Source organism: Narcine bancroftii, chromosome 3 (assembly GCF_036971445.1).
Source record: "Narcine bancroftii isolate sNarBan1 chromosome 3, sNarBan1.hap1, whole genome shotgun sequence".
Lineage (NCBI taxonomy): Eukaryota > Metazoa > Chordata > Chondrichthyes > Torpediniformes > Narcinidae > Narcine > Narcine bancroftii.
The window spans coordinates 176754410-176781554 of NC_091471.1; the positions used below are offsets into that span (position 1 = coordinate 176754410).

Consider the following 27145-nt stretch of genomic DNA (forward strand, 5'->3'; position numbering starts at 1 on the left):
GTGGTATTGATTAATTAATAAGATATTGTTATCATAGAAAGCTGGTGTCTTAATCAAATAGTGAATTATTCTTATGCAAACACATTCCTATCAAACTAATATTTTATAAAATATGCAGAAAAACAGACTAATGCTATAGTACAAGTTGAAAAATAGTGAGAATGAAAATCATTGATATTTGATGATAAATCTTTTAAGTTCTACTATTCATCTAATAATGTCTCCCTCCCACTTGTCTCCCTTAACAATACTTTCCAACAATTTGATTTGAGTGTAGCAATTAATAGTGTGTAAAGCCTCATCATTCACCATTTCAGGTTCTTCCAAGCATGCTTCAATAATCATTTGTGTTTCTTCATTGAAAAGATTTTCATACTCTGATTTGTCTTTGGATGCTAAGGAGTTGCCATCATTAGATCTTCCTGTGATTTTCACTGTAGATATCTCAGTCAATATATCTTTAAGTTGAACATTCTGTTCTATCACGTTCTTGCTTTGTTTCACTTCAAACATTGCTTTGGTTGTCAACATAACCTTCTTGTCATCTTCACACCAAGTAGCTTCTTGTGATAAGTCATCACTTTGTTGCATATTTCCCTTTAAATTGTCTTGCTTGTTATTTCTTTCAGCATCTCCCTGGGCTTTCAACCCTTTGTTTAATTCTTTTTTCAAATTCATCAACTCAGTATTTTCATTTTCTAACTGATTTATTTTTTCTTGCGCTGTATTATTTGCAGTGAAGCAATTGTCCAGTTCATTTTCAAGTTCTCTTACTTTATCCAAAAGATTTTCATTCTCTCCTGTTAAACGATGCATTGCTTCATGTATCTGACTTGCCTTCTCCTTGTCCACTTGGTTAATTTTGTGCAGCAAATGTTCATTTTCCTTCATCAACTTTTCAACTTTCTCTTTCAAAACTATCACCATGTTATTTAGAGATTTTTCCGTGGATTGCAGTTCTGATAATCTTCCCTTCAATTCCTCATTATGTGAGCTCAATTTTTCAATACTTTGATGGCACTTTATTAGTTTATTCACATTTTCTTGTTGCATGCAGGTAAATCTGTTTTCTATCTCCTTCTTGTCTTCTTCTAGTTGAGACATCCTCTGCAAAAATTCCCCACTCTTTCCTTCAAACTCTGCTTCTGTTTCTTGGAGACTGGATTTCAGTTTTACAATCTCGTTAAGAAGCTCTTTATTTCTCTTCTCTAAGACCTCATTTTCTTTCCTCAAATTGTTTTTCATCGATTCTTCTTCCTGTATCTTCCCTTTTGTTAATGACTCAAGTTTCTGAGCCATATAGTTCACCTCCCTTCCTGTAGCATTTAATTTGTCTTCCAACCTGCTCTTCTCTTCAGCTGCCTCGAGTAACTGGCCGTTTGCACGTTGCAAGCATTGATCTATCACTGCCTTCTCTGCCCGAAGCTTTCCTACTTCAGCTTCAAGGTTTGCAATGGTTTTGTCAGTCGCAATCCTTCCAGGTTCTCCTTTCACACTGCAAGGGGCCTTTGAAAGGATGCAACTAGCTGCATCACTGTTTTTGCAATTCATGCACTTGGGTACAGGCAGCAAGTTCAAGTTTGCAGCATCCCAGCTCTCCGGCTCCAACTGGTCATGGGTAATGATATCTACAGGAACAGTTACATCACTAACTAATTCTTTGACCATCACAAGAGCATCTTTGCACTGCCTGATCTCTTGTTTCTCAGCCATGGGTGATGATAGATCACAAGATGCCAAGTGTCCTCCGGCAGGATCCAACAGAACGTCCAGTTCTCTTTGCATTTCAGGGAGCTGAAGGAATGTTCTGACCTGAAATTATAATGATAAATTAAGTATTGCTCTATCTGCATATGTAAAATAAACACACAGCAGGAACAACCAGTTTACGACAGGCTATGAAAATGAAATGGATATTCGCGTAAAATAAATGAGTCAATGGGATTATCCCTTTTTGATTTGAAAAAGCTTCACACTTATGCCGACAAATCAATTTTAATCGTACACCGATTAAACAAGAGGGATACATCAACAGTCCCTCCCCCAAAATTGATTTGGAGACATACTGCAGAGTCTTCATACAACGTTATGCAACTGTTCCAATCACTTACAATGACTGCACTGTTCACCCATTCTGCAAAAGGCCCACACAATTTCCTTGAATGCTTTAATTTAACCTGACTTGTTTTGCTAAATGTGGGTATGTATTCATAGCAGACAAGGGGCAGAATCGTATAAAACAAGATGAAAAAAAAAATTTCAGGGAAGTATAAATTCCCTTTTTTACTTAAGAGAATTTTATTTATAACCTACTTTAAAAGAAAGTTATTTATTGTTTTAAGTTTTCAACGCTAGCTTTAGATATGCTATGAAGAATGTGTAAACTGTTAATTTAATCAAATGTTTTAGATAAGATGAAGTTAGGAAAAGAATTATTTGTTTTCGATCTGGATTATATGTGTTTTATCTATTTTATGTATATGATATGGTTTATTTCACTTATTAGATGATTATGTGTATACATTTTCCATTAAACTCAATAAAAATATTTTAAGAGGCAGAAAAAGATATGATAGTCCTCAAGTTCAAAGTTATTTTCATTTGCATCAACGTACCGTGAAAATGTTTTGCAAGTCAATTCATACATAATTACACCAAGTAAAACACAGTATAGAGAGATCAATTAGAACGGAGCAAGGGCAGCATTATTTTACTAATGTGGGGTTTATTCAGGAGTCTAATAATAGCGGGAAAGAAACTGCTTGAATCTGATGCTGGGGGATCTTCTCCCTGATGGGAGAAGAGAGTGTGATCGAGGTGACAAGATTCCTTTAGTATGATGACTACTTTTCAAAGGCAGTGGAAAGTATAGATGGGGGAGAGGGATATTTGTAATACCCCAAAGAGTGAACTTAGATTAAATTGGAGAACTTAGAGTTGAAGGAGTGTCTTGAAGTAAGTGCACTGTGATCCAGAGAACTGCTGTTTCAGCTGGTAGTATATATGCAGTCAGATGATAATAAATGCAGCTAATATATGCAGTCAGATGATAATAGATGATAATAAATGAACAATTTTTCTTCCAAGTTATTCATAGGATCAATCACCAGGTCATAGAGATATACAGTACTGTATATCATGGAAATAAGACACATAATTCACATGAACCACCCACCAACCCTACATTAATCCTATTTATTTTTATTCTCATTACTCTCTCTTAGGTGCACAATTTACACTGGCCACTTTACCCTCCAACGTACAAATATTTAGGATGGGAAAGGTGTATAAATTATTTTTCTTTCAGTACCATTCGGATGAACCGCATATACTTGCGCAATCATCAAATTTTTTAGATCACATTTTTGGGCCTAAAGAAGGGGGTGGGATCAAGTTTTACATGGGTCAAAAATTTGACCTCAGTAAGTACTTGTGTCGTTCAAGGTGTTAAAAATTCAGATTGCCGGACCATTAGTCATAAGTCCGCGGTTGGGGCATTGGAGGGCATGATGGACGGGTAGCTGGGGTGTCGGGAGTTCGGATGGGCAGGCAGCCAGGGATTCAGGAGTTCAGAAGGGCAGCTGGAGTAAGGGTCCACAGTCTGGAGCTTAGGTAGGTAGATGGTTGGGGCATGAGGAATTCAGGTGGCTGGGCGGCCGGAGCAAAGACCCACAATCGGGAGCTCAGGTGGGTAGGAGGCCGAGGCCGGGGCATCAGGAGTTCGGATGGGCAGGTAGCCGGGGCAAGGATCCAAGAGCTCGATTAGGCAGGTGGCCGGGATTTTAGGAGTTCGTATGGGTGGGCGGTTGGGGCCACAAATAGGAGGGTCGACTTTTACACAGGTCATACAAAATCCATCCAATTTTATGCTAAAAAAGGGAGTCGATTATTACACAGTATCGACGATTACACAACTATATATGGGATAATACTTATTTTAAAATGTAATTTTACTTTATATTGTGGCTGGACTTTGGAAATGCAAATTTGTTGGATTATCCAGATTTCTGGGTGTTGTTCTCATTAATGTACCCAACGCACTTTTAATTTATGAGCCCTCAGAGAGCAAAGGAAAATGGTAAACACAAGCAGGTAAGTTTCCAAGGAGTACATGAATCAGAAGGCTGGTAAAGCAAAGGGAGCAAAGAAACCAGGGCTTCATCCTGTGAAAAGAAGCACAAGAATTGGGGCACAGAATGTGAAAGGGAGCACAGGAAGCAAGCCTTTGTGTAAGAAAGGGAGAGTGGGCAATGGGTCCTGGTGTGTAAATTGGAGCATGGGAACCGGGGCCCAAATTTGCAAGGTGGCATGGGAACTGAGCATCAGAATCTGAAAGGGGCACCTGAACTGGGACTCAGTGTGTGAAAGAAGGCATGTGAACTGGGCACCAGAGTGCAAATAGGGCATAGGAAGCAGGCCCAGTGAGTGAGAGGAAGCATGGGAAAAAGGGTATGTGTTAAAAGGGACATGGGAACTTAGCACCAGTGTGTGAAGGGGGTATGGAATCTGGGCACCACACTGTGAAAAGAAGCATGGGTACCAGGGCTGAGTGTGAAACAGGGCATGGGAAACGAGGCCCAGTGTGCGAAAGGGGTAATGAACTGGGCACCAGTGTGAAAGGAAGCAGATTAACCAGGCTAAAAGTGTGAAAGGGGACATGTGAACTGGGCACCAGATCATAAATAGGGACATGGGAATTGGGCACCAGAGAGTGAAAGGGGACATGAGAATCAGCTCTGGGTAAGTTGGATGCCGAAAACTCTGGATCTCTCAATGTTCAGATAGTAGTGTTGTACCATCAATGATTGTGCAATTGAGGAGAGATACGTTAGCAAATGATTGCAAAACATCAGTGGGGACAAAGCCAGAGGGAGAGAGGGCAATGAACTTTTACCCAACTAGTTCTGTGCTGTGTGATCCTGATCAGGTGTAGAATATGAAATTATTTATGCTGCTTTGTCTTTCCAGCTGTTGATCCCAAGCCTTTCTCAAAGGAATAAACAACTGGCGTGAAATGATCTACTTTGTGTTTCATGACTCGTATAAAATAAAAACCAGATCTATATGATGAATAATATTGGACCCTGAATACAATCATTCCCCAGAGGCTGGTGGAGAAGCTGTCCTTGCTGGGAAACAACATCCCTCTCTGCAATTGGATTCTGGACTTCCTAACAGAAAGACCATAGTCTGTCTGGGTCATTAGTGGAATGTCAAGCACTGTCAGGGCTGTGTGCTCAGCCCACTCCTGTTCACATGCTAACTGACCCATGACTGCATCACGTGATCCAGCCCCAACAGAGTTATTGAGTTTGCAGATGACACAACAGTAGTTGACCTCATCAGCAAAAATGATGAGTTGCTCTACAAAGAAGAGGTGGGAAACCTCATGACATGATGCAAGAATAACAACCTGAGCCTCAAGGTGGACGAGTTGAAGGAGATGATCATGGAGTTCAGGAGGACCAGGTATGACCACTCTCCACTACATGCAATAACTCAGTAGCAGAGAGCACCAAGTTACTGGAAGTCCACTTAACAAGTGACCTATCCTGGACACAGAACATCTACTCATTTATCAAGAAGGTGCTACAGCAACTTCTCAATAAGACTGAAGACGGCAAGACTACCAGCCACCATTCTGTTAACCTTCTAAAGGAGCTCTATTGAGAGCATCCTGGCTCTCATAGTGCAGTAGGGTTGCTGTAGAGAATTGGATTGGAGGTCAGTCCACAGGACCATAAGAGTGACAGAGGGATCGCTGAGGTCTCCTTCCCCCCATCGAAATGATCTACTGGGATCGTTGTCTGAAGAGGCTGCACAAAATTATTTAGCACCCCTACCATCCAACACAATATTTTTCAGCTGCTTCCATTGGGAAAGAGATACAGGAATCTCATAGACAGCACCACTAGGCTGAGAAACAGCTTTTTTTCCCACGGGCAGTGAAAATGCTGAATGACTAAAGGAACTGCTCATGCTAACCATCCGAAACTCTATGATTTACTAAAGAAATGTTTATATTTATTTATGTATACTTGGTCCTGCATATGTATTATTTGTCTATATGTGTGCTATATCTTTTTGTGTGTCTGCATGTTTTGCACCAAGGACCGGGTTGTACTTGTACAACTGGATGATGATAAACTTGAACATAAACTTAAAATAATTGCACAAACTAAAACCAATGAATGAATATTATTCAACTCCATTCATGATGAGATATCCTCACCTTCTCCACATTCCCAGTCCTGAGAGTCTGCATTAGGTTGGCCAACGCACATGTGTTTGCCTCAAGTAGTGGTATAAGACGCCCTTCCTTCAAAGCCTCAGATAGTTTAGGGTAACCGTAGGCATATTCAGAAGCCAATTCTGTTAGAAAGAACACAGAAGGTATGCTGACATTAAGATATTTTTTTTCCCAAAAGTTGGGATGAGACTTTTATATTTTTTTGATCTGTCGATTTTGAATGAATAGCAATTAAATTGAGTTAAAATGTTGGGATTAAATTAATTTTTTCTCAACATGAATTAAATCCACAGACCACAAGAATTCTAGGAATGAAAATTAGAATCACAAGAGTTTAATTCTAGTTGTTAGTTTTCTTGCATCTCATATCACAGTTAGGCAAGACTTTCCAGCAGGAATGCACAGACATTGTACTGGAACAAGAGCAAAGGGAGTGCCAGCTGGCAGCTGCCAGAACCCTCCAACTTGCAGTGCAGTAGCAAGGCTATGAGGTAACACAAAGAGCAAGGGAGAGCAGGGCTTTGCCTGGTTGAGAACAAACTGGGAGTTTCAGTAGGCTTCAAACACAAAGGAATGGAACTCACTTCCTAGTTGAGGCATGTAAATATTCTTAATACGAGCCATAGCGAGTAAATTGCAAGACAATAAAATAAATATGAAGCCACTTTTTATGGAATTCACTCGAAATAATTTAAAAATCTTTTGGCATATGAGAATTAACACAAAAATGCTGGAGGAACTCAACAGGTCACACTGCATACCTCGAAGGAGGACTCAGGCCTGAAATGTTGGTTATAAACCTCTACCTCCTGTGGATGCTGCATAACCTGTTGAGTTCTTCCAGCATTTTTGAGTTTTTACTGCAATTATAGCATATGCAGACTTTCGACTTTTACTGAGGAGAATTAACCATTTGTTTAGAACAAGACACAAGCTGGAAAGTTCATCTTATAAGTCTGAGGCATCTTTGAGGAAATGAATTAAGTTATGGCACTCAGTTCACATTCAGATTCAGTGTTATGACACTCATTACACACAGAGGATAACTTCATTGTTCGGAGTCTAAGGGTTACTCAGTTAAATGACTGAATATTTGAAATCAGTGCGAGAATGGTCAGAGAGATCAAAGTCCAAATGGAGTTCCGATGAGGAGCGTGGGTTCGAGGGGCCTGGACACAGTGAGATCCGGAGACTCCCAATGGTGAGGCCCGACCAGCAGAGTGGAGCCTGGACACCGGAAACATAGTCAAATGTTGATTTTTCCAGTCCTGCTGAGTTCCTCCAGAATAAGGTTTGCTGGTAATAGGGTATCACAAATTTCAGTGATCTCCTGGAGCTCTGCTTGACTGCCATAAGGGAGTCAAGGAGGAATTTTTCAAAGTTTTTCCTGCAATTGGACAAAACAGGCTTTTTCTTTGGTTTTTTGCCTCTTCCAGGAGCTATAGTACCAGTATATTAGGGCAGAGAGTCATATAAAATTCATAAGGAACAGTAGCAGCCCAGTGAGGAGTAGCACAGGGAAGAAGTGGAGCTCTGCAGCTTTGGCTCAAGAGGCTTCGGTGAGGAAGCTGAGGGAGGAGACCACGCCACAGTTGGCGAGGGTGAGAGGTGGTGAAGAAATGACAGGGAAACTGATTCAGTGCGATGCTTGCATGATGTGGGAGGTCAGGGATACTGATGGTGCCTCTGGCTGATCCAAATGTGGAAAGTGTGTCCAGATTCAGCTCCTGAAGGACTGTGCTGGGGCACTGGAGAAGTAATTGGATAACCTCAGGATCATCCGGGAAAATGAGAGTTTTCTGCACAGGACCTTAAGCAAGATTGTTACACCAAAGAAACTGGAAGAGAGAAGGAGGGGGTGCAACGATGAGGAAGGGATGATTGCTTGAGTACAGGAGACCACAGGGGAAGTACCTCTTGAAAACAAGTTCACCCTCCTCATGGAATCTGTCAGGACAGAAGACACTGTCAGTCTGAGAGGTGGACCGGTCTGCAAGTCAAAAATTGGCACCGAAGCAAAGCCAAGGAGACGGAAGACGGACAGAGCCGTAATAGCAGGGGACTCGATAGTGAGAGGTACAGAAAGGGATTTCTGCGGCAACAGGCAGGATTTAAGGGTGATGTGTTGCCTATCTGGTGCCAGGATCCAGGACATAATGAACCGATGGCAGGACATCCTTAAGGGTGAAGGTGAACAGCCGGAAGTGGTAGAGCATGTTGGCACAAATGACATCGGGAAGAAGAGGAAAGAAATTCTGCAGCATGACTTCAGAGAACACTGAAGAAGGCTGAAAAGCAGGACCTCCAGGGTGATTATCTCCGGTTTCCTTCAAGTTCCTTGTGCTGGTGAAGACAGTAATAGGAAGATAGGGGATCTGAATGTGTGGCTGAGGAGCTGTGCATGAAGCAGGGATTTAGATTCTTAGACCACTGGGATCTGTTTTGGGGTAAGGAATGGGGGGGACAGGTTGCACCTTAACAGGCGAGGCACCAGCATTCTGGCAGGCAGGTCTGCCACTGCTATACTGCTTACTTAGTTTAAACTAAGGGGGGGGGGGGGGGGGGAAGGAGATGAACTGGTATTATAAGCATAAAGTCAGAAAGCTCAGGAAGGGATCGGAGAGTATGGCCAAGTGCAATAGGAATTGTCATGAAAGGGACGGGGATTAAAAATATTATATATGAATGCCCGAAGTACAAGAAATAAAGTGGATGAACTTGAGGCTCAGTTGGAAATTGGCAAGTATGATGCTGTAGGAGTAACTGAGACAAGGCTGCAAGAGGACCAGGGCTGGGAAATGAATATTCAAGGAAATACGTCCTATCAAAAAGACAGACATGTGGGAAGAGGGGGAGGGGAATGAAATTCAGTCCCTTGCAAGGGGTGACATAGAATCAGGAGATTTGGTAGAGTCTGTATGGGTAGAACTGAGAAATTGTAAAGGCAAAAAGACCCTAATGGGAGTTATCTACAGGCCCCCAAACAGTAGCCTGGATATAGGGTGCAAGTTCAATCAAGAGTTATAAGTGGCATGTCGCAAAGGTAATGCTACGGTTGTTATGGGGGATTTCAACATTCAGGTAGACTGGAAAATCATATTGGTACTGGACCCCAAGAAAGGGAGTTTCTGGAATGCCTCTGAGATAGATTCTTAGAGCAGCTTGTACTAAAGGCTAGCAGGGAGATGACAATTCTGGATTTAGTGTTGTGTATTGAGCCAGATTTGATAAGGGAACGCGAGGTAAAGGAACCATTAGGAGGTAGTGACCATAATATGATAAGTTTTAATCTACAATTTGAGAGGGAGAAGGGAAAATCGGAAATGTCAATATAACAGTTGAACAAAGGGGACGATGGAGCCATGAGGGAGGAGGTGGCCGAAGTTGATTGGAAAGATGCCCTAACAGGGATGAGAGTGGAACAACAATGGCAGGAATTTCTGGGAATACAGAAGGTGCAGGATCAGCTCATTCCCAAGAGGAAGAAAGATTCTAAGAGGACTAAGGGGCGACCGTGGCTGACAAGGGAAGTCAAGGACAGTATAAAAGTAAAGAGAAGTATAATGGCAGCAAAGATGAGTGGGAAGCCAGAGGATCAGGACATTTTTAAAGAGCAACAGAGATAACTTAAAAGGCAATGCAAGGAGAAAAGATGAGGTATGAAGGTAAGCCAGCCAAGAACATCAAGGAGGATAGTAAAAGTTTCTTTAGTTATGTGAAGAGGAAAACATTAGATAAGATCAAAGTTGGGCCCTTGAAGACAGAAATGGGTGAAATTATCATAGGAATCAAGGAAATGGCAGATGAACTGAACAGGTACTTTGGATCTGTCTTCACCAGGGAAGACACAAACAATCTCCCAGGTGTAATAGTGGACAGAGGACCTAGGATAAAGGAGTAACTGAAGGAAATTCACATTAGGCAGAAAATGGTGTTGGGTAGACGGATGGGACTGAAGGCTGATAAATCCCTGGGGCCTGATGGCCTGCATCCCAGGGTAATTAAGGAAGTGGCTCTAGAAATCATGGATATATTAATAATCATTTTCCAATGTTCTATAGATTCAGGATCAGTTCCGATGGATTGGAGCATAGCTAATGTTATCCCATTTCTTAAGAAAGGAGAGAGAGAGAAAATGAAATTATAGACCAGTTAACCTGACATCAGTGGTGGGGAAGATACTGGGGTCAACTATAAAAGATGAAATAGCAGCACATTTGGATAGCAATAACAGGATCAGGTAGAATGAGCATGGATTTATGAAGGGGAAACCATGCTTGACTAATCTTCTGGAATTTTTTGAGGATGTAACTATGAAAATGGACAAGGGAGAGCCAGTGGACATAGTGTACCTGGACTTTCAGAAAGCCTTTGGTAAGATTCATGGGCAAAATTAGAGCACATGGAATTGAGGCTAGGGTACTGTCATGGAGAGAAAATTGGTTGACAGACAGAAAATAAAGAGTAGGGATTAACAGGTCCCTTTCAGAATGGCAGGCAGTGACTTGAAGGGTACCGTAAGGCTCAGTGCTGGGACCGCAGCTATTTACAATATACATTAATGATTTAGATGAAGGAATTAAAAGTAACATTAGTAAATTTACAGATGACTCAAAGCTGGGAGATAGTGTGAAATGTGAGGAGGATGTTATGGGAATGCAGGGTAACTTGTACAGGTTGGGTGAGTGGACAGATGCAGTGTAATGTGGATAAATTTGAGGTTATCCACTTTGATGGCAAGAACAGGAAGGTAGATTACTATCTGAATGGTGTCAAGTTAGGAAAAGGGGAAGTACAACGAGATCTAGGTGTCCTTGTTCATCAATCACTGAAAGTAAGCATGCAGGTACAACAGGCAGTTGAAGAAAGCTAATGGCATGCTGGCCTTCTCAACAAGGGGAGTTAAGTATAAAAGCAAAGAGGTCCTTCTACAGTTATACATGGCCCTGGTGAAACCCCACCTGGAGTATTGTGTGCAGTTTTGGTCTCCAAGTTTGAGGAAGGACATTCTTGCTATTGAGGGAGGACAGCATAGGTTCACAAGATTAATTCCCAGGATGGCGGGACTGTCATATGTTGAAAGATTGGAGCGACTGGATTTGTATACACTGGAATTTAGAAGGATGAGAGTGGATCTGATTGAAACATATAAGATTATTAAGGAGGCCTATGGGATGCTGGGCTTCATTTATAGGGGGGTTGAGTACAGGAGTAGAGAGGTCATGTTGCATCCCTACAAATCTCTGGTAAGGCCACATTTCTGGTCATCTTATTATAGGAAGGGTGTGGAAGCTATGGAGAGGGTGAAGAGATTTACCAGGATATTGCCTGGATTGGAAAACAAGTCTTATGAGGCAAGGTTAGCAGAGCTGGGACTTTTCTCTTTGGAGCATAGAAGGATAAGAGGAGACTTGATAGAGGTCTATGAGAGGCATAGATAGGATGGACATCAGCACCTGTTTCCTAGGGCAGGATCAGCAAATACCAGAGGACATATGAGCAAAGTTAAAGGAGAGAAGTTTAGGGGAGACATCAGGGGTGTTTTTTTTTGCACAGAGAGTTGTGGGAGCCTGGATTGCCTTGCCAGGGATGGTGGTGGAGACTGAAACATTAGTGGCATTTAAGAAGCTCATAGGCAGACACATAGATGAAAGAAAAATAGAGGGTTACGGAACAGGGTAAGTTTAGTACTTTTTTTAAGGAATATATGGGCCTGAAGGGCCTGTACTGTGCTGCAGGGTTCTATGTAAAGAAACTAGTTACCGTATTTCCATGACATCTGGAACATATTCTTTTTGTTATGCACCAATTTTCTACCCCTTCATTTGCACCATGGAGAACATGTACTTTGAGCCTGGGAAGCGGTATATTTTAGTCAACAGCAGATAGTGAAATTTTACCCTAATTCATCTTGAAATATAATGTGGCCCACCATATTATCTGTATTCTCACTTCCTGCCCCACACCAGGTAGCTTTTGCTCTATATATACTTACAGGGAATGATTGTGTATAATTTCAGACCATTAACCATTTCTCTGATTACTTCTCAAACTTTGAATCATTTCATTATAAAGGAAGTCAAGCCAGCAGACGAAATTAATTGACATCTAGTTGATCTGAGACACATCAAGCAAAATGTCCATAGGTTATAAACGATGAATGAAACTCAAATAGTGGAATCTGGGTGATTTTCTGATAAAGCTTGTAGTTATGGGACATTTTTCAAAAGAAATAATTCCTATATTTGTGTGATATCTATTTGAATTCCAAATAGGAAAACTGGACCTTAAAAACAATATTCATAAAAAATAAACTTTGCCACAGGCTTATGAGATATGATCAAAAGGAAGGAATAAATAAATCCGTCACCTTGAAAACTAAAGGCTCTTATGCCAGATTTCTGGAAAATTTGTAAAGTCTTTGGACATTTACATCAGTTAAAACGAATTCTATTGAGCTGTTGACTTTGTCAACATAAGAATTACTGATTGAAGGTCGGCAAAGGTCAACTGGAAGCTTTCCTAATGCAATGTCCTACTTGCAAGTATCATGGCCTCTTGAACACACTGTCCGATGGAAGGAGTTTGAGTGTTCTTGTTCCGTGCTGAATCCAGTACCGCTGTCCACTTCTGCTGCATTAACTCTTTTCGAAATAAGATATCTCCATTCTAATTGAAACAAAATATTTGAACTGATAAATCTACGTCACTAATTGACACAAATAACTTATAATTAATTCACTCAAATGATCAAGAAATTAGCCACCAGGAATAAGCAGCACACAAACACAAAACCAAGTCAATTACTCATATTTTCCCAAATGTCTGTCAGTATCAGTTGCCATCCAAAATGCAACCACTCGGTTAAAACTGGCTGGAACCAAGCATATTTTCTCAATGTATGAACATAATATTATTGATTTACAAATTTTCACAAGAATGCGATGGACCCTTGAGCATGCAAGTTACAAAGACAATTTTTTTGCTTCCTTACTCTTTAACAGTCATCAGTGTCTCTGATAATACCAGCATTGTTGTCATTCTTGAGTTGTTCTTTAGAATATGATGATGCTCTGCTGCACCCCCCCCCCCCCCTTGAACCACTGTATAGTCGTAGAACGTGCACAGCGCTGTTTGTACAGGATAGCCAGTGTCCATGAAGGAATGAGGTCTGTCAGGCTCAGATTCTGAATATATGGTCCTGCCAATAATGTCCATCAATATCAATAAATTTTTCTTTGTTTGATGAAAAATATAGATGCCTGTTAAATTAAAATTCAAGTGCTTTGTTGCACTTCCTCCCTTCATTAGAAGCAGACCAATCAAGTAGTAAAGCGAGAAAGCTACGCCCAGGGTGGGGAGAAGTGTTTAAAACAAAGAACTTTTCGTGGGTCTCGGCGCATGAGCAGCGGAACTATCAAGTGGCAGAGTGAGAATGCTACACAGGAGCAGAGCAAATAAAGGTAAAGCAGACTAGTGCAGCCATTGTGTGAGTGGCTCAGTGTAGGATGGGAATTTGAGGCTTTATTGCACGAGGCTTCACTCAGCAGAAGCCGAGGAGAAGGTGCAGGAGTTAAAGCAAGGCAAGGACAGGATTTTCACATTTTTATTCTGTATCATAAATAGTGGGAATGACAGCCAGGGCAGGGACATGCTTGTTTTGCAGAATGTGGATTGTCAGGGAAGCCAGTACTATCCCTGATGACTTCATCTGCAAGAAGTGCATCCAACTGCTGCTGTTTACAAACTGAGATAGGAGCTGGAGTTAGATGCACTCCAGATCATTTGGGGTGCTGAGGGGGTGATAGACAAGAGTTACAGGGAGACTATCACACCTAATAGGTAGGAAGAAGATAGCTGGGTGACAGTCAGGAAAGGGAAAGGGAACAGGTAGGCAGTGCAGGGCACCCCTGTGGCTGTTCCCCTGAATAACATGGATATAATTTTGGATAATGTCGGGGGAGCACAACCTACCCAAGACAAGCCATGGCAATCAGATCTCTGGCATGGAGTCTGGTCCTGTGGCTAAGAAGGGAAAGGAGGAGAAGAGATGAGCTGTAGTGATAGGGAATTCCATAGTTAAGGGAACAGATAAAAGGTTCTGTGGAAGAGATCAAGAATCCCAGAAGGTATGTTGCCTCCCTGATGCAAGAGTCCAAGGTATCTCAGATTGAATTCCCACCATTCTCAGGAGGGAGGGTAAGCAGCCAGATGTCATCATCCATTTAGGGACCAATGATGAGACTAGGAAGGGTAATGAAGTCCTGCAAAGAGAGTTCAGGGTGTTAGGACCTCCAGGGTTGTAATCTCAGGAATGCTACAAGTATCACATGCTGGTGAGGTTAGAAATGGGATGATAATCCTGAACATGTGGCTAAAGGCATGGTGCAGGAGGGAGGGCTTCAGGTTTCTGGATCACTGAGCGATCTTTCATGGACTTGTTCCGACAGGATGGTTTGCATCTGAACTGGAGGGGGCTAATATCCTTGCAGGAAGGTTTGCTAGTGCTTTCCCAGAGGGTTTAAACTATATTTGCAGGGGGATGGGAACAGAGTACCAGGGCACTGTGGAGGAGGAAAAAGATGATGTGGAGGAGGAAAAAGACTAGTGCAGCTATAAAAATGCAAGGAATATTGTAGGAACGGCAGACAAGCTCAGAGCATGGATTGGCACATTGAATTATGACATAGTGGCCATTAGTGAAACTTGATTGCCAAAGGGGCAAGACTGGCAGCTCAATTTTCTTGGCTTCCATTGTTTCAGAGCGGGAGGTATGACAGGGGAGGAGTGGCATTGCTCATCAGGGAAAATATCACAGCTGTGCTCAGGCAGGACAGTTCAGAGGGTTCATCCACTGCGGCTACATGGGTGGAGCTGAGGAATGGGACAGGTGTGACCACACTCATGGGGTTGTATTATAGACCGCCCAATAATCAAGGAGAATGGGAGGAGCAAATATGCAGAAAGAGAGCAGTTAGCTGCAGGAAGCATAGGTTGTGATAGGAGATTTTAACTTTCTGCATATAGACTGGGACTCCCATATTGTAAAAGGGCTGGATGGTTTGATTTTTATCAGTATGTTCAGGGAAAGTTTCTAAATCAATATATAGAGGGGCAAACTAGAGAGAGTGCAATATTGGATCTCATATTAGGTAACCAGATGGGAGAAGAAACAGAGGTATGTGGAGGGAAAATTTTGGATCTAGTTATCATAAGTTTAGGTCTTGTGCCATTATTTTCAAGTTAACAATTGTTAGGTCTGCTTTGTTCATGAATGAGTGAGACAAACACCAGACTGAGTCGAAATCAGGGTTCTTTGTTCTTTATTACCGGATTGTAACACTTGCAACTAACCATGTTAGTTGGAGAATGCATTCTGCCGTTATCAGCAAAATGGTGATTTTTTATACCCTTGGATACGTGCTTAGAACATCATCATATCATTACTTGTCCAATGACTAAAACTGTTGCTATCCTTTCCCTGCTAGCTTCCTGCCTCTCAATCCATCAATGTCTCTCTTATCTTGTAAGTACAAGGATGCATTCACATCTTGTTACAGCCCTGTACAGGGTAACTCCTTACACATTCCCATCTCATGATGTTTTACCTTACACTATGGATAAGGAAAGGTCTGGTCCTCGGGTTGAGATTCTAAACTGCAGAAAGGCCAATTTTGATGAATTGTAAAAGGATCTAGAAAGCATGGATTGGGATAAATTGGTCTCTTGCAAGGATGTGCAAGGTACGTGGAGGACCTTCAAAGGTGAAGTTTTGAAAGCACAAAGTTTGTATGTTCCTGTCAGGATTAAAGGCAAATTTAACAGGCATATGGAAACTTGGTTTTTGAGGGATATTGGGCATCTGGTTCAGAAGAGATAGGTGTATAGCAGGTACAGGCAACAAGGAGAACATGAGGTACAAGTGGAATATAAAGAATGCAAGAAAAAAAACTTAAGAAGGCATTTGTGGATGGGGGGGGGGGGGTGGTGTAAATGAAGGCACAATGTTTCTTTGGCAGACAATGTGAAGGAAAATCCTAAGGGTTTCTAAAGGTATATTAAGAGCAACAGGATATTATGGGACAAAATTGGATCCCTTGAAAATAACAGTGGTCAGCTATGTATGAAGCCAAAAGAGATGGGAGAGATCTTAAATGTGTTTTGCTTTGCATCAGTATTTACTAAGGAAACTGGCACAGTCTCAGGAAGTAAGGAAAACAGGCATGGAACCTATACAGATTAAAGAGGAGGAGCTGCTTGCTGTCTTAAGGCAAATAAGGGCAGATAAATCACCAAGGCCTGAAAAGGTATTCCCTCAGACCTTGAGGGAGGCTAGTGTAGAAATTGCAGGGGCTCTGGCAGAAATATTCAAAATGTCCCTTGCCACAAGTAATAATGATCATTGCAATGATTATGTTCTTTATTCCACAGCAAAGCCGGATGCCATGAAAATCTCCCCTATAGTTTTGTGCTTCACCTGAGTGGCAGTGGATGTATTCAGCTAGGATATAAACAGCATGAAGGAAATAGCTGAGGGGGAATTAAGCTCAATTTTTGTTGAAACACACTTCCAAAAACTTTAGCATTAGAGTTCCACTTCTTCAGAGAGGTCTAACATTCTGACTTTATTGCTGGCCAGAAGACCAAGAAGATACAGAACAGTCTGATCGCTCAGGATGTCAAACTAAATACATCACAGGAAAGGTAACATAGTTAATAAGATTGTGTTCTGCTTTGGTCACCAAACTATAGGAAAGATATCAATAAGATTGAAAGAGTGCAGATAAAATACTAGGATGTTTCTGGGACTTGAGGAATTGAGTCAGAGGGTAAAGGTAATGAAGTTCTGCAAAGAGAGTTTGGGGTGTTAGGACTTACAGGGTTGTAATCTCAGGAATGCTACAAGTACCATGTGAAGTTAGAAATGGGATGATAATGGTTAGGTCCTTATTCCATTGAGTGTAGAAGAATAAGGGGAGATTTGAAAGAGCCATACAAAATTATGTAGGATATAGATGGAGTAAATTCAAGCAGGCTTTTTCCACTGAAGTTAGGTCAGACAAGAAACAGAGGACATAGGTTAAGGGCGAAAGGAGAAATGTTTAAAGGGAACATTAGGGGAACTTCTTCGCATAGAGAGTGGTGAGAGTGTGGAACGAGTCACCAGCTGAAGTGGTGGAAGCAGACTCAATTTTGACATTTAAGAAAAATTTGGACAGGTACATGGATGGGAGGGGTATGGAGGGCTTTGGTTCAGCTGCAGATCAATGGGACTTTTCAGAATAATAGTTCAGCACAGACTAGATGGGCCAAAGGGCCTGTTCCTGTGCTGTAGAGTTCTATAGTTTTCACGTTTTTATATGACATCAAAATTCTGACTTGCTGCAGCCACTCATGTACAGTATACAAGATACATCAACAACAATCTTATAAATTAAATTTGGAGAGGTTCAAGAGCCTGATAGTTCTTTGGAATTTTTTAAATCCAAAGATGCTGGAATTCAGCCTTCTGTACTTTCTACTTGAATGTAGCAGTGACAAGGACGATAATGGTGAAGATTTTATTGTCATGCACATTATGCAATGTCACTAGGATAGTTAAGAAGACTTGTGGGCGCTGGGCTTTATTAGTTGGGGGATTGAGTTCAAGAATCGAGAGGTCATGTTGCAACTCTACAAATCTCTGATGAGACCACATTTCGAGTATTGTGTTCAGTTCTAGTCACCTCATTACAGGAAGGTGTGGAAGCTATGGAGAGGATGCAATATGTTGCCTGGATTGGAAAATAAGCCTTATAAGGCAAGGTTAGCATAGCTAAGGACTTTTCTCTTTGGACTGAAGGAGGAGGAGAGATGACTGAATAGAGGTCTACAAGATTCTGAGAGGCATAGAAAAGGTAGACAGCCAGAACCTTTTCCCCTGGGCAGCAATTGCAAACTCCAGAGGACATATACACAAAGGGAGGACAGTTTAGGGGAAATGACAGGGGTAGGTTTATTACACAGAGAGTTGTGAGTGCCTGGAATGCATTGCCAGTGGTTGTGGTGGAGACTGAAACATTAGGGGCTTTTAAGAGACTGTTAGACAGACACATGGATAAAATAAAAATAGAGGGTTATGAGGTAGAAAGGGTTTGTTTCTTTTTTGTTGGGAATACATAGCTCGGCACAACATTGAGGGTTGAAGGGTCTGTACTGAGCTGCAATGTTCTACATTCTGTGTACAATCACTGCAGCATTTCAAGAAGGAAGCTAACAACCAGCTTCTCAATGATACTGATGGGCAATGAACAACGAGTATTTGGAAATCTATATCCAAGAGAACATGGGTGCTCAGTCTCTGCATTTAAAACTGAAATTGATGGCACATCATATGTCCAAATTGTTTAAAAACCATACATGCTTTCTGAAACATAGTGTGCAATATCTGGGTTTGGCATTCTTTTACCTGGATCTGGGATCGTAAGTGGGTCAAAGAGTTTTTTAGGTCTGTGTACTTGCTGGGTGAGCTTTCATCTGCCTGAGTGTAGAACAAACAGAACGTAAAATTAACTGACAATTTCAGTGTTTCACTTCCAATAATTTGTTTAGTAAAAATGCTGTTCTGATAATTAGTGTATTGTCATATGCATTGTACAACGTAATAATAAAGAAATTCTTATTTGCTGCACCCAATCAGATACTTTGTTATTAAAAAAAACTACCATAGTTTACATTAAATTAAATTAAAAAGATAATAAATACAAAAGATTTAACAGGTTTTATGTGCTTTTTTTAGTGTAGTCCATTGAAAGGTTCATTTGGATTATCTGGAAAAGACACTTTCAAGATATTAGATCAGTGGTACACGCTGAGAGCTCAACAAATCTCATTTAATGAATCTTGACAAAAAGTCCCAACCTGAAACATTGGCTAACCATTCCTCTCCATGGATGCTGTTTGTCCAGCTAAGTCTCACCACCAGCTGCTCATTGCTTGCTCTCATTTAATACAATTCTGTCTTTTATTTATGTATAGAAATACTCTCTAATTGTATTTATATTATTGATAGAGATATTAATGAAATTGTTCATCTCAGATATTTTTAATAGTGAAATTGAGTTATACTCAGTAGGAACAGTGAAAACTATAACTTATTTGATACAGAGTAAAATCTTTCCCACGGTTTGTTATGAGCTCCTTTCACACTTGCATCCCACTAAATTTGTTGTTTAGTGTCCTGGGATAGGAATGGGGGGTGGTTTGGCTTTTCACACTTGACCACTCCTAACTGGGGCACTGAACGCTTTCACACTTGCAAGGAGCCATCCCAGGGGTTAGGACTGTTCTAACTTCTTCTGGTGACATCATGACATGTCGAGTGATGGTGGACCTGCCCTAAATCCTGATCAATGTATTATGAATTGAACAAAATTAAACATGTACAGCACAGTATGAGCCCTTCAGCTCCTGTTGTTGCTGTGCCGACATATATAAACCTTTATAAAGAATCGTGGGAAAGTGCTAGCAATAAATAGCAATAGCGGACAATTTTTAAACATTTGGTAGCGCTGTAGTGCTCAACTTATTTAACGTTGGGAAGTTTGCAGAACTATTATGTACAATTTAAACAGCATGGAAAAGTTGGCAGCACTATTGCGTACAATTTATAAATACCATGGGGAAAAAGCAATGGTGGGCCTGCCCTCCCTGAACTCTATGGTGGAGAAAGGGCTGTATGTCTGGAGCATTCATAGAGGTGTTTCTCTGCTGCAAGGCATTCTGGGAAGTCAAGTCCACCACCTTTTTTTCCCACAGCCTTTATAAGTTATGTACTATAGCGCTATCAATTTTCCCACGCTGTTTAAAAATTGTCCACTATTGGTATTTATTTCCTCTGTCTTTCTTTCTCTCTCTCCCCCACTGCGACTTTCCCATGGCAAAGTTTTAATCTTTCTTCCTTCACATTCCTGCACTCACACAAAAACTTGGGTCATTTCAATCCCGCAATCCAATTACTCATTTCACACTTGCCTGATTGCAACGCCAGTATCTGCAGGCGCCAGGAATTGTACTGGGGTCGAGGCCGTCAATCCCCGGCGTGAGATAATGTTATCTGATGCCGGCGTTGAGCTGATTTTGCTTTCACACTGGGCACTTTAAAGGCCGACTGGGGGTTAATTCCTGGGATCACTTGCAAGTGTAAAAGGGGCTATGGATTATCCAAAAGTTTTGGAATTAATACAACAACTAATCTTCAAAAAACCTGTTCAAATGCAAATTAGAAGCAGTAAGTAGTTTTGAAACTGTAAGGGCTGCTTTGTAAACAAATAGGTAAACATAAAACAATGGTGCTGGAGAAACTCAGCAGGTCAAGCAGCATCTATAGGAACTATATTCAAAGTTGACCCCAACATCTGAAGATTTTTTTGTTCAAAAATAATGGAGCTGGTTACTTGGCCTACATCAAACCAACATCAAAGTAAATTATTTTGTGCCACTGTGGCAAAGATTAAGGATGTTTCCAGACTAGATATTTTTGTCACTTTGTACTAAAATATTATCTGAGGCATATTTCCTCTATCAATAACTCAGATATTTGTGCATTCAGAAGACTCAGCCCTCACATCACTTAATTGTGAGTGCCTGGGTTCTCTGTCATCAGACCATCTGTGTGAATTACTTTGTCCCAGCAAAGATATTTGAACATTCTGAAGTCTTTTGTCAGTGTGCTTCTTTTGAAAATTTATAATCCAAAGGAACAATTGTTAGGCTCAAAATATTGAAGTAAACTATGTCATTGCAGAGTTTGACCTTGCTGTTATTTTTGCTCTAGTATAAAAAAGTGATATACTAGGAGTGTGAAGAGCTTCCAATGACAGAGCTTCCAAGGGACAGTCTGTTTGCTTTGATGAATAAAGACCTTTTGCATCCATCAGATTTATGTCCAGTGACTCAATTCACAGTCACAACAGAGTCCGGCATCTGAATCCAGTGCTGATCCATATATGATAGCTGATACAACTGAGGAACAAATGTTAATTATCCTGGAAGATTTTGAACTGCATGTCATCAAATTCATGTCAAGCAAGTATTAAGAATGTTTACCATATGTTGAAACACTGTGTTGCAGAGTCTGCTCAGGTGTTTATAATTTGAAGATGCCTGAAGAGGGAAAAAATATAATTATTTCAACAACTGTTTCAAATACAAGCTTGCTTTCTCCTCAGCCCCCTGGAAGAAGATACTTCACACTTGCAAGGTACATGTGGACAAAGCAGCTGAAAACTGGAACTGGTGTAAAAGACTTCTCAGTGTGATTTGACACGGACATAAAAATCTGTTGTTGAAATTAATATCAACCATTCAATGCCACTGATCTCTCAACTTTAACAGGAGTCGAATGAAGTACACAAAACTCAGCAGGTCCCACAACATCCAAGGCAGGTAAAAGGCAGTCAACGTTTTGGGAATGAGACCTTCATCAGGAATCGAAAAATGAGACGGACCCCTGAATAAAAAGGTGGGGCTGGAGGGAGGGAGTAACATGGGCTAACAGGTAAGACTAATAAGTTCTGTGACTAACTGGGAATGAAATTGGAAGAGCACAGACAATGTTCTTCCTGACTGATATCTAGGATCATAGCTGTAGAATAAGGGGAGGCTATTTGAATTGAAATATGGAGACATTTCTTTACAAAGAGGAGGGTGAACCTTTGTAATTCTCTACCAAGGAATGATGGTGAATATCACCAAGCATTGTGTTCAAAACAGGAGTTTTTGAGGATAAAGGAATATGGAGATAGACCTACAAAACATCATTGAAGTTGATCAGTCAGAAGAAGCCAAATGGCCTGCTCCCTTCTATGTTACTTGTGTTGTTATGTGACATTACTGGTGGAGGTAACCGTGTTAGAGCAAACTTGCAGAATACAGGTGAACTGAAACTATGGAATTCAGGACTTAGCTCTTGCCTCTCAAACCAAGATAATTTTTCACTGAGTAACCTTAGGAATAGCCTCAATGTTTTCCTCTGCAGAAAATGTCTCAACTGTGATTGGCCCACGTAACTACATTAAAATCCAGAGTCAAGCAGAAGCTGGAGGGACTCTGAAGGATTGAGCAGCATCAGTGGGGGGAAGAGAAAATAACTGTTGGCATTACTTGTCAAAACCATTCATCAAATCAACCAATGAAGGAACTTGAAACGTTGTCAATTTCTTTATCCTCCGCAGATGCTGTCCAACTTGCCGACTTCCTCCAGTAGTTTGATACTTGTTCAAAGTTTCAGCATCTGTGGCACAAATGCTTATTGGATCCTTCCCCTCTCCACTCCACCCCACGACCACCACCATGATGACCATACCCCAAGGTGGTCACACTAGCCTTGGTCTACATTGGTGCAAAACTCCGCACGACCTTATGGTTCTGTAACTTCTGTACATTCACTATGGATCTGCAGCTAGGTACAACCATTCAGGGATCATTAATTTAATTCCCACTGCACGGCTCCTGGTTTTATTCCATATTGACCTGCTATTTAGCTTAATGTGATTGCCCTATGTAAGATGTTACAAAGAAGAGTCCTTTCAAGCCAGTTCCACTACTACCTAGATTGTGCCAATCTTCAAATTCAGATCCATTTTTCTGCACTCTGGTAACTCTCTTCCCTTTCTCGATCTCTCTCCATTTCAGGAGAAAAACTATCTACAGACATCTTTTACCTCAACTACATTCCTGTCTCCAGTAAAAATGTTATTCCTCTCCCTCATTTCCTCCGTCTCCATCACATCTGCTCCTTGGATGAGACCTTCCATTCCAGGAAATCTGAGATGTCCTCCTTATTCAGAAAACATGACTTCCCCTCTATGCATTAACTCAGCCCTCACTCACATCTCCTCTATTTCCTGCACATATGTCCTGACCCCATCCCCCCCAATCCAAAACACAACAATGACAATGTTCCCCTTGAATTCACCTACCACCCCACCAGCTGCCACATGCAACATACTCTGTGACTTCTGATACCTAAACGGGATCCAACCACTAGACACATCTTCACCTCCCCTCTCCACTTCGTATAAAGATCACACACCCTGTGTTACTCCCTCATTTACTCATCTCTTCCCACCTATCACCTTCTTGGAACCTAACCCTGTGACCAAAAGAAGTGTAACACTTGCACTTGCACCTCCTCCCCCACCAATATTCTGGGCCCCAGTCTTTTTTTTAAGCTAAAAATATTTTTCCACAATCAATTATTTACAAAACAGAAAACCATTCAAAGTATTTTTATACCTATAATGTCAGTCATATCTGTACCTTCTCATCAATGTACATTGATACGTGTTCTCTCAATACACCATTACCACCACTGTAGCACCTTGTCATTTATTTCCCCCTCCCTTATTGGTTGAGGGGCTTCCCCTCAGTCTCAGCCCCTCAATGCCCAGAAATGGGAGGACTGTGGTCCATCCCAACAGCGCCCTTGTGTTGGCTGCACCCAGCATATGTGCATCCCTCAGCACATACTCCTGAGGCCAGGAATGTGCCAGTCTGCAGCATTCACAGACTGATACCCCAGTATGCTGAAAGACCAACAGGTTTTGAGCAGCTTTCACTGAGTTGATGGTCTTCCAGCAGTTTTTGATGTCTTGACTCTGAGTGCGTCTTCGAGAACAGCCCATATATCAGAGAGTTCTTGATCACGCTGCCCCTGCAGATGAATCATGAAGAGGACTTTTGCATCCTTCTCCACACCCTTTTTTTGTGAATCTGCATTCAGCAAAGAGGTGGGCAACAGCCTTCTCTCCATAACAGTCATCTCGAGGACAACATGCATGGAAGGATCTGACTTAGAGGCCTCGTCTCATGTTCAGCCAGGCCAAGTCCTGGTGCTTGTTGGTGAGCCCTGGTGATGAGGCATTCTACCAGATGACCTGAATAGTCTGCTCAGGTGATCATCCTACTGGGTTCATCGAGTCCTTGTCTCTCAATATCTGCAGGATGTTCCGTGCTGAGCTACTGCTCAATAGCTTTGTGGTCAAGGTGTTGTTTTGAAAAAAATTCCCAAAATGGATAGATGATGTGCTAAGGTCCAGCTGACTGGGACATTCTGTGGCACAGGTAGAACCTCAGAACATAGCGGCACTTGGTGCCCTCGTTCTTTGATTCCATGCACAGCCTGAAGCAACCACATACAAAGATGGTCATCAGGATGAGGACCGTATTGGGTACACCTTTGCCCCCATTATCTAGCAACATATACATGGCACCGCTTTGACCCTATCCATTTTTGGTCTCCCAATGAAATCAGAAAACTGCTCTGCTGATCGCCAGGGCAGAGGTGCAAGGAATAGGCTAGATCTGTGCCACTTACAGCAATATTGAGAACACCTCACACCTGATGACCATGTTCTTCCCAGTTAATGGGAGGAAGCGCCACACCTACCAACCCACTTTTTGGTGAACCTTTGCGATCCGCTCTGACCAATTCTTGTTGCTGGCATTTTCAGATGGTCAGATCTGACTATGAAGGAGATGGCGGACCACTCAGACCAGATACCGAAGAGCATTGCCTCAATCTTCCTCTGGTTACCCTAGTGCCTGATGTGGACTCAAAATGCCTGTATATGCTGGTTGGTCTCCAGACTGATCGTTTATCTGAACAGAAGACAACAACGTCATCCATGTGTAGGAAGTCCTTACTCTGGGCACCTTGTGACAGAATATAGATATGTTTTTGGGAGATAAATTGGAGAAGGTTTTTTTAGTGTAGGTCACAAACAAACACTTTTAAACAGATCTTAATTGAAGTGCTGGAGCTCTGCTCATGGTAGCCATGTTGGGGCCAACAGCCTTTGCAAAAGCTTTGGAGAGTGCCCAAAAGACTTCACTAATAGATTGTTGTTTACAAAAAGGCAATAGATGAAAGAACTTGTCGGAGCCATAGATTGTCTGCAGGGAAACTTGCTGTTCTAAGAGGGTCATGTGATTTTGCAAGCAGAGAGAGTCAAACAGGCTTTCTCTCTGAGAGAAAGAGAGAGAGAGAGAAAGACAGAGATAGAGATCAGTTCTACAGCTTAACAGTCAGCAGCAGCAGCTGGGATTGGAATAGGACAAGCTGGCAAGCTTGTGGAAAACTCCATTTGGAAGACAGGTTGTGAGTGCTTGGTTCAGCCTGGTCAAAGCAAGAGGAGAAGACTGGCTGTCTAATGTTTCACTTGAAATAAGGGAAACAAAAAGGATCTCTGTGGTGACCCGAAAGAAAGAGGTTATCATCTGGAAAACCCTGAAGGGGGAAGTTTCTTCGGCAAGACACTGAAGTGGCTGATTAAAAAGGCATCAGTGTGGGTGTCCAGCGTATAACAAATCTCTCTCTGAAAACCGACAAGAGCCTTCTTAAGTGGAAACCATTTACCTTTCAAGCACCAAAGCCTGGTGAACTTTATAAATGTTAAATTCTGTGCACAGTATAAGAATTGCCTACAACCAATGAACTTGGAGGAATCAGAAGTGAGATTGGACTGTGAATCAAAGAACTTTTCTGAACTTACACACACATTACATACACATGCGCTTAGAATTAGAAGGGGGCTAGGTTAGGTTAGTTAAATCAATAGTGATAAGTTAGAGTGTGATTCTATTTTCATATTTAAAGATTATTAAAAGCAACTTTGTTTAAGTAACCATTGTCTTGGTGAATATTGCTGCTGGATTTTGGGGTCCTCTGGGCTCGTAACAGCCTCCACTTCCTGGTAACTCCTGTTTTGCATTCATCCTTCTTGTTGGATTCAGCAAAGGGCTCTATGCAGCACACAAATAAGACTGGAGATAGCAGGCAACCTTGCCTAACTCCAGATGATGGAGAAGCAATTTGTTTTCCACCCATTGATTTGGACTGCGCTACAGATGTATGTGCAGAGCAGTTTAATACAATTCCAGATTCCCTCCCAAAGCCCATTTTGGAGAGCACATCCATCATTTATTGTCAAAAGCCTTCTCCTGGTCTAAGCTGACCAGGCAGGAGTTTACCCCACCATCCTGTTATGTAGGTGATGGTATCCCTGAGCAGTGGGAGCTTGTCAAGTCATCTTCCTGCCTGGAACCATGCAAGTTTGATTGGGTGGATTACCTGCCCAGGGCAGACTTGACTTGTCTGGCAATGGCCTTGGACAAGATTTTGTCATCAACGTTTAGCAATAATATAGGCCTCCAATTCCTGATATCATCCTTCTCTTCCTTCTATTTGAAGATGAGGGTAATGATGCCCTTCCTCATGGGGTCTGCTATGCTTCCTGCCAGGAGCATAGCATTTTATACTTCCAGCAGCTCCGGGCCCACTCAAACCCAGCGAGGCGTATACGACTCTGTTGTTAGGCCATCGTTTCCGGGAGTCTTCCTTGATCCACAGGAATGGACAGAGTCCATCAGCTCCTCCAGGGTAATTGGCTGGTCCTTCCAAGTGAAGCAACACTTCACATGTAAATCTAAAGGAGTCATTTACTGCATCCAGTCCACCCAATGCAGCCTCCTCTACATCAGAGAGACTGGACACAAACAAGAAGATCACTTCACTGAGCACCTTCGCTCTGGCTACCGTAAAGCAAGGATCTCCAAGTGGCTAATCACTTTAATTCCACATACCAGTGGCACCCTGACATATGTGTCCATGACCTCGCGTTCAATTTAAGGCCACCCACAAAATGGAGGAAACAACACCTTATATTTGTTCTCAGCAGGCTCCAAGCAGACAGCATCAATATCAACCAACAATTTTTATTGACCACCCCTTCCCTGGTCGGTCAGTCGGTCTCTCTCTCTCCCCTCTTCATCCCTTTGTCTCTCTTCCTGCTCCCCAGCACCTCCTTCCCCTTTTCTCCTATCCTCTCCCCATCCCCTCATCTTATTTCTCTT

At 41.8% G+C, this 27145-nt stretch overlaps 1 protein-coding gene across 1 annotated transcript in view; it reads right to left on the reverse strand.

The window, feature by feature from the left end:
- The window catches only part of LOC138756727 (putative leucine-rich repeat-containing protein DDB_G0290503), a 45736-nt gene extending 23143 nt beyond the window's left edge, over positions 1 to 22593 (reverse strand). Inside the window, exons 1-8 of the mRNA XM_069923114.1 lie at positions 22394 to 22593; positions 22125 to 22299; positions 21960 to 22037; positions 21338 to 21394; positions 18699 to 18770; positions 12790 to 12919; positions 6233 to 6372; positions 310 to 1812 (exon numbers count right to left, since the gene is read on the reverse strand). Coding sequence (XP_069779215.1) covers positions 310 to 1812; positions 6233 to 6372; positions 12790 to 12919; positions 18699 to 18770; positions 21338 to 21394; positions 21960 to 22037; positions 22125 to 22299; positions 22394 to 22593 — 2355 coding nt within the window. The remainder of the gene's footprint in view (positions 1 to 309; positions 1813 to 6232; positions 6373 to 12789; positions 12920 to 18698; positions 18771 to 21337; positions 21395 to 21959; positions 22038 to 22124; positions 22300 to 22393) is intronic.
- Positions 22594 to 27145: the final 4552 nt, after the last annotated feature.